This window comes from Leptonotus elevatus, chromosome 3 (assembly GCF_054856555.1).
Source record: "Leptonotus elevatus isolate MCC_2025b chromosome 3, RoL_Lele_1.0, whole genome shotgun sequence".
NCBI classification, from domain to species: Eukaryota; Metazoa; Chordata; class Actinopteri; order Syngnathiformes; family Syngnathidae; genus Leptonotus; species Leptonotus elevatus.
In genome coordinates, this window is record NC_141241.1 from 12,888,535 (window position 1) to 12,896,772 (window position 8,238).

Sequence of the window (8,238 nt, forward strand, 5' to 3'; positions counted from 1 at the left end):
GGTTAGGATTAGGGTTAGGGTGATCCATAATAACGGCGCCTTAGTGAAGTCACATCACATCCTCTTGCCTTGAATGCTGTCCTGCGTGTCCTGTCATGCAGCAGCCAATCAAATTGCAGCAGGGCGTGTCCCGCTTCGACTCAGTGTGATTCATGACAATTGCACCAAGTATTAGATTTTCGCAAATGAAACAGCAGTCAATTTAAACTAGCTAAATAGTTAAGAGGCTTCTTAAAATGGCGACATGAAAACAACTTCCTGGTTGCGTTCGAAACATCGAGATCGATCCTTGTGAGTACGAATGAATCGTTTGTCCATGTGTGCATATGCAGGATGCGATTGGTTAGCGACCAGTCCGGGGCGCGGCTTACTCGCCTCTCGCCCGAATTCATGTCAGCTGCAAGCTCTCCAAGATGTTGGTGTCATTTACTTTTTGCATTCATTTGAGTTTTTTCTCTCCTCTTGAGCTACAGATCAAACAAAACAAAACAAGAGTCACACTTTTAATCAGAAAACCGGAAATCGAATCTATTTCCTTTCCCCTCTCTCTGCTCTTTGCATTCCTTTCCTGACAGACGCACACACGCACACGCACACACGCACACACTGCTCCTCATGTGAACGAGGAGGGCAGAAGACTGGTTTCCCAGCTCTGGAAAAAGGTTGGCCTCTTCTTGTTTACTATACGTCCCCCATATTTGCTTTTCTAGATGTGTTTTATTGCGGGGGGATTTTTTTTCTACCTAAATGCGTGGAGGAAACTGGAGAGTTCCCTGTTGTAAGGGATCTAGGATATGGTCAAATTGTTGCGACATTGCACGGAATGTGTTGTTGGTTAATGAGAAGCGCGTGTGCGCGACAATCGACATAACGGAATTATGAGTTTAAACGTTTTGTTCATTTTGACTGACACCTGATATCATGGTCTGATATCATGGTCATTATTTAATGAAAAACATGTGCGAATTCTTTAGAGATGTTGACATAGATACTAGTTATGCAAGCAAATAAGATCCCAGATCTCTCTCAAAAAACAAAAACAAAACAAAAACTAGACAGCAGACTTAGTGGAATTCCTTTTGCTAATTAAATTCCCCCTTCACTGGACACTGGAAATGTACATAATAGCTTTGGAGCATGTAGACAAAAAAGACAGAAATGTGCGTAGTTCCCTGTCCCAGATCTAACAGTTCTCACTTCTTTACTATCTGATCTCTGTTCATCATGTTTGTTTTAGAACATGTCGGTGGAGATCTTATCTGTGAGCCAAACTCGTGAAAACAGTGATGTTGTCCAAGACAGAGTGGGAGGAGCTAAACCTCTACATCGCTTCATCAACGCTCAACCGCAACTTGTCGGGGTCAGACATCGCACAGCTTCACCATTTAACTGTACATTGACATCCGCCAATTAAGTGTGACTGAAGCTCAGAGTACATACTGCATAATGAGTTGAATCCGTACTGTACTTCAACTATATTCTACTTTTACCATTTTTGTTCTCCTTTGACTATAACTACTATTCCAGATTACCATGCTTATCTTGGGAGCATCGTTCATTATTATCACCATTGCTACGGCAGAAGATCTATCTCATTCATCATTTGGAATAATCCCACCAGGGTACATGGTTGGAGCAATAGTGAGTCCGCACAAAGTATCTCTTTGTACTGTTTGCAATGCACAACAAGCGAAGTACATTAGTAAGCTTAGTTTCTTCTTCTTGCAGTTCATAATATGTGGGATTCTGTATATTATAACGGAACACAACCCAACAAAAAAAAACGTAAGCATATTTTTGCAAGATTTCAAAGACGGGTTTCAAGGTAGTGGAATAATTTATCTTTATTTTTCCACATTTAGGTGACGATATCTTTGGCTCTAAGCATAATAGCCACACTGGTGTCATTTTGGACCGCCATTATCGTCATTCCCACCATGGATCACTTCATTTATTTCAGCAGCTACGATGTATATCCAGTCGACGACAACATGACATACGAGGAGGAGGAAAGCAGTTTGAGTTCACAGATTTCTGTAAATACTGTACATATGTTTACTGTTATACTGTTGGCTTTCTGTTGGGTGTTGTTGTAATAGGATGCATGTACACTTTGTATGTGATGGCACAAACTGAGAAAATAATGACAGATAATGATCATAAAAAATATTTAGTATTAATGAGAAAAAAAAACACAATCTTGTAATGTATTTGTAATACCAAATATTACAACTTCTATAATTATTTTATAATGTTAGAAAATTGTATTGAGTACAATCATACAAAATGATAAAAAGTATGTCTTGTGACATAATTGTCTAAGGTAGGTAGATGGGGAAAAAAAGTATACTAAACAGAGCTGTCAAAATTTATCGATTGATAGACAATCCATCCATCCATTTTCTGTACCGCTTGTCCTCACAAGGGTCGCGGGGTTGCTGGAGCCTATCCCAGCTGGCTTCGGGCAGTAGGCGGGGTGTACCCTGTACTGGTTGCCAGCCAATCGCAGGGCACACAGACACGAACAACCATACTCACAATCACACCTATGGACAATTTGGAGTGTCCAATTCACCTGCCATGCATGTTTTTGGAATGTGGGAGGAACCCGGAGTACCCGGAGAAAACCCACGCAAGCACGGGGAGAACATGCAAACTCCACCCAGGAAGGTCGAAGCCCGGACTTGATCTCACAACCTTTGCACTGGGAGGCGGACGTGCTAACCAGTCAGCCACCGTGATTGATAGACAAGTGTTTTAATAATTAAGTAATCATTTAGAGCCATTATTTAAATAAGAAATTGTCCAAATCCTCTGATTTCAGTATATCAACAGTAATTGTTCACTGATTTCTGTTGTCATTCATGAAATAAGACTGATTATCTTCTGGGTTTAATCAAAATAAGACATTTGCAAACATCTGTTTTTTCTTTGGAAAACAATGATCGAACCGGTAACATAGCACAACATCAATCCCCCCTTAAAAAAAAAATCACTATAGGAATACCAAGTACGAAATAAACACCAATCATTAGTTCATAAACAGTAATCAGGGCGAAAATGCTTTTGTAATACACTTTAATGCAAAGTTAAAATGAATCCAATGAGTGGATTAATCGATATAATAATTGACAGATTAATCGATTCTAAAAATATTTGATAGTGACAGCATTAATTCTAAATCATGCAACATATATGTACAATATTATATTGAAGAGTAATGTAAATGTGTAATGTGTAAATGTTCTTGTAATGTGCTCCAATAGTTTTCTATGGCAGTTCAACAAAATATATTAACCATTAAATAAAATTACTTGCCGCAACAAAAATAATATTAATAAATAATATTAAATAAATACCTCTTTGACATTGTCAAGGAAAGAGCATTATTATCCACGCAATGGCAGATTTTTGATATAACTCTTGTTGCTAAGGTTACAGGGTTTACTGTAGTTCATGTTACTGAGACTGGAAGTTAAGATGATTTGTTGTGACGTCTCTAAAGAAGTGTTCGTATCTATTTTCAGACCGTCAGGCTGACACTGTACATCGTCTTTATGTTCTATGTCTTTGTTGGTGTGATTATTTTGATTGTGATGTCATCGCTGGCCACGTTCCAGTCGGAGTCAGGTAGGCCTACAAAAATAAAAGCTTTTAAACGTGCAATGTTAATTTGATGTAGTTGTCAGTAAGGTTTCTTCTTTTCTCTTTAGGCCATTGTTGTGATGTCCACAACAGCCAACTCAGCACCAGCTGAATTACAAGATGAACAGTCTGCAAGTTAGTGGGTACAAACTTACAATTAGAATTTACTACTTAACTTTGGCATCATGTTGTCATATCTTATTACTCCATCTCATCGTGCATTTAATAATGTTTTTCTTTCTTTCTGAGTGATAAAAAAAACACAAAAAAGTATAAGATGAAAAATATAGTCGTGTCATGCACTTTGATAATTGTTTATTCAATAATAATACCTACATCCAACAATGTATTCAGTATTTACCATTTGAGTTCTTGCTACGTGACCGTGGCAATATGAAAAAACAAAAAATAAACAGTAAAAGTAAAAAAGGTCTTGTAGTGTACAGTAACGCCACCTGAGGTTCCAGGTTTGCGGTCCCACTATTTTTGCAGAATTTGCTTGTCTTGCCCTCCTGTTTTTGTTGGTTGTAACTCCACTGTCGAACACGAGATGGCAGCACATCATTGTTTGACACTAAATTTGACACACAAAAAAAAATAAAAAATAAAGAGTAAAAACAGGAAGTACAGTATTTTAGCGCACTCTAGTTATTTTTTTTTGCTTTAGATTATTGAATGTTAATCCCTTTCAAACCAGTTTTTTATACCTACAAAAAGCGATGGCTCATTTAAAAATGTACATCTTGGGCATTTTTACCCATGTATATTGTGAGGTGATGTGCTAAAAGTTTCTTAGTTGGGAAAAGATGAAGTTTTTGTATTGTAAACACATAAGGATTGTTACACTGTGCAATATTTTTGTTATTCATTACTTAATACTGTTTATGTGTATAAATAAGTGTTTGTATAATTTTAAAACAAATGCGTTACAAACAGTTTTATGTGCACTTGAAAATACAATACACACAAAAGAGATGTTGCGTCAAATCAAGGAAGCGGAGGGCTTGGTAAAGTCGCTGCAGCGCTGGTGTACGCGCATGTGCTCCGTCACACGGTATTGGCGGGAAAATGTCATGGGGCACCGGGGGCAGGAGAAGGGCCTCACCCCCAGGTGAGAGCGCATGTGCCTGTTCAAGGTGCCGCGCTGGCTGAAGGAGCGCGTGCACAGGGAGCACTGGAAGGGGTGGCGAGCGGGCTCATACACGGTGGGAGCTGTGTAGGCTTCTTTACACGCCACATCTTCCTTCGCTAAATGTATGTTAGCATCGTTAGATGAAGCCCCAGTGTTAGATTTGTCTGTGTGATTGTGACCAATCACAGACACTGCTCCACGTTCCAGCGCCTTGTCTAGAAGAAGATAGGACGTTTGGTTGGCAGGTTCGACCCTGGCGTCTTCTTCGTCACTGGACTGCTCCGATGAACTGGCGAGTAGCTCGGATTCCGACTTCTTAGAATCCTCCTGCTGCTTTCTTGTCTCGGCAAATCCACGGTTGTCTTCCTGGTTCTTCATGGAGTCATCCTCGCTTGCACTCTGAACTTCACAGTAGCTCCTTGCAAAGGAGTCTTCCACAATCTCATGCGAGTTATCAATCCAGCACTGGTGAGTCTCGGCTCTGCTGCTGTGACGTATGACTGGTATCGGCCCACAGCACAGAGAGGAGGACGAGGAGGATAAAGAACCGTAGTCCACATGGGTCATAAAAGGGAGCACATGTTTATGCTCTTCTCCTGTTTGTAGCTTTCTCTCAGTATTTGTGCTCCACAACTCAGTGGTGTATGATACACTGTGATCCAAATCCTGAGGAACATCACATGACGGTGGAGCCTTTATTAGAACCTCCCGCAGTTGCTCCATCTCCAAGAGGCGGGCAGCAGCAAGGAGATCGCGGTACTGTTGCCAACTCCGAGCGGGAGGCGGAACTCCTGTGTAAATGAAGTCCAACACCAGCTCCAGGACCGAGTCGGCCAGACATGGAGCCTGCAGATCCACCAGGGAACCCGTCGAGGATAGGATACTGGCCAGTACTGGACTGGAAGCAGATAGGATACACCTGATGGAGATAAAAGTAAAAGGTAGGGGGTAATTTAAAAAAATAATAATAATAGAAACGTCAGTGGTTTCTCACTGCTGCCATTATTTTGGGTACTAAGAATAAATTGGTAAAATATGACTACAAAGTAAATGTCAGGAAAAGCCTTCTAGAACATCTAGACTTTATTTGGGATCAATCAGAGGTTCTTTAAATGGTGGCAGGTGTGTGCTGACTCCCATCTAACATGACCTGGAATCAAATGTGATAGCCAAATCATCAAATTATGTGAGTGTGCACACTTGTGCAACCATATTTTAGTTGTGGATTTTTACTTCCCCGCTTGAAAATATGTAATTTTATTTGGGTTATAGGTCAAAGAAATGGCTAAAAAAAAATTGAAAAATTACCTATCACACAAATCATTGAACACGGGTGTGTAGACTTTTTATACAGACGGTAACTTACTTGTGTGCTGGGTAGAGATGAGCTGGGTTCTGCCTCTGCCTGAGCACGCAGTCACACAAGTTGGCTTGTTCACGTTGGTGGTTCAGACTCGCCAGTAATGAAGCTGCATGGCGACCTACAACCTTTATATAAACAGGAGACAATATACTGAGTGGAAATATAATAATGTATTACAGTATCGTTTGTCCAGACAGAATTCTTTGACTGATAATAATTTGTACAGATTAATAATTCAATAAGAACCTGGTTAAACAACAAGAAAAGGGAAGTGGAAAGTTATTCCATCTTATTAGCTATTTAGTTCCATTCCAATACAGACTAAGTGAAACTCGCTTAGTTAAATAAGGCATAAAAGTCTTCTCTTACCTCCATGTTGTAGTGAAGAAAGGAGCTGAATGGAGCTAAAAAACCATGATGGTGAATATATACTCTGTGTACTATCGACGCACATGCTCCCCTTTGGAAAGCGATCACAAGCTTTTGAGTCTTGCAACCTTGGTGTGACGTAGAGGAACAGGTGCTTATAGGGAGAGCTGGCTTCTGACGCGACAATTTCCATGGCCCCAAGCCCGGCCCACTGCACACAGCACAGACTTGTAGCGAAGAGAGTTTCATCTATTAGGGACAGTGACTTTGTGTGTGTTTTAAGTTGGGAACTGAGAGGGATGTGCTAGCGAGCTACCACTCTCGCGATAAAACAATTGTGTAAAATAGCACGAGCACGCGGTTACATCATTGATCACTATTTGTTGTAGGTCTCGAGAGGAAGTGTGACATCCGCCATGCTGACACGGTGGTGGCAAATCCAAATCCAGACTCTCCACCCCAACGTATCACGTGCGTGTCACACCTCCTTTAGCCCCGCCCCCCAGTTACTATTATGCTATCACACAGTGGGACACATGACCACCAGTGGAAATACAACTGTGTGACTCACATAAAGTGAGCCAATTAAATAGAGGCCTTGATAAATCAGGAGCCTCTGGATTACTACATACTGGAAAAGTAATTGGTGGTACAGTACGTGACTGGAAGACAATGTGACTTGGTATTAGATACAATGATTTACAGACGACTGTCGGCCACGTCTGCCATAGAGCGAGTTTTTCTGAGTGGAGCAAAGGTCGCAGTTTTGTTCTTTACAGATGTAATGTCACTTAACGGTTTCTTTTGAGTTGAAGTTTTTACATGATAATTTAAATAAAGGTGATTACAGAACTGATACTTAATGGCATCATTGTTTCATGAGGGGGAGGGGGGGGTCTATTTAGATGGATGATTTGGTAAATGTAATAATAATAATAATAATGATAAGGGGCGTCAATTTTGAGTTAATTTAAAGATCACCATTATTATTTTCTTAACACGTGATTAATGACAGCCCTTTGCTTGGAATGTCTGTACTGGGGGAATTCCAGTTGCAACGCAGTAGAAAAACGTCCATGTCAAAATTTAGCAGTGATAAATGTAATAATAATGCATATATTTGTGGAGACTGGGGCCAAAATGTATTTTACAGTTTCAAAAATGTGCAGAATTTCACAAGTTACTTCATGTTAAAGATTAGATAGCTTTTAATATGAAAAGAAACGCAATTATGTTATCTCGTGGCAGAAAAATGGGGGGGGGGGGGATCAATCACACAAACATTTTTTTTTTACAATACAGTACATCTTTTTAATTTTAACTGCATCAATGACTAAAAGATGCAGCCAGCCATATTTCTATTGGTTTAATTGTTCCCCACTTTTATGTTAACAAGAATATGAAAACTATATGAAATTAATATGAAAAAAATTATTTTATTGTACATTTAGAACAGCTATAAAATGTGCGATTAATCGTGAGCTAATTATTGAAGTCATGTGATGAATTACAATTTAAAACATTTAATCGCCTGACACCCTTAATAATAATACCTTAATAATAATAATAATAATAATAATAATAATTGCAATTACATGGCTGTGACATTGATTATGGGCCTAAATCATTACAGTAGAAGGAAAAACAATTAAATCCATGTTTCACATTCCCCAGACTTTACTTCAGGTCAGACATGAACAGGTAGTGGTACCAAATTTTGTTTTTCCCA

General features: G+C 39.6%; 2 protein-coding genes across 4 annotated transcripts; one reads left to right on the forward strand and one right to left on the reverse strand.

Moving 5' to 3' along the window:
- Positions 1-143: 143 nt before the first annotated feature.
- LOC147176980 (uncharacterized) lies at positions 144-7,155 on the forward strand. 3 transcript variants are annotated; one of them, XM_086070398.1, is made up of 8 exons: positions 188-291; positions 576-662; positions 1,238-1,360; positions 1,528-1,641; positions 1,729-1,785; positions 1,863-2,036; positions 3,528-3,630; positions 3,714-7,153. In XM_086070398.1, exons 3-8 carry the CDS (start codon positions 1,241-1,243, stop codon positions 3,755-3,757), a joined length of 612 nt encoding a protein of 203 aa, XP_085926524.1. In that variant the 5' UTR covers positions 188-291; positions 576-662; positions 1,238-1,240; the 3' UTR covers positions 3,758-7,153. The 3 variants fall into 3 exon arrangements, 2 of the variants coding, with proteins under 2 accessions (XP_085926525.1, XP_085926524.1); XR_015094291.1 differs by lacking the exon at positions 188-291 and having other exon boundaries at positions 368-662; positions 3,714-5,718; positions 6,899-7,144; XM_086070399.1 differs by lacking the exon at positions 576-662 and having other exon boundaries at positions 144-291; positions 3,714-7,155.
- Positions 3,888-6,615, reverse strand: LOC147176981 (uncharacterized). The gene is made up of 3 exons (XM_086070397.1): positions 6,510-6,615; positions 6,144-6,265; positions 3,888-5,696 (listed from the first exon to the last, which is right to left on the reverse strand). The coding sequence occupies exons 1-3, from the start codon at positions 6,513-6,515 to the stop codon at positions 4,628-4,630; spliced, it is 1,197 nt and encodes a 398-aa protein (XP_085926523.1). The 5' UTR covers positions 6,516-6,615; the 3' UTR covers positions 3,888-4,627.
- Positions 7,156-8,238: the final 1,083 nt, after the last annotated feature.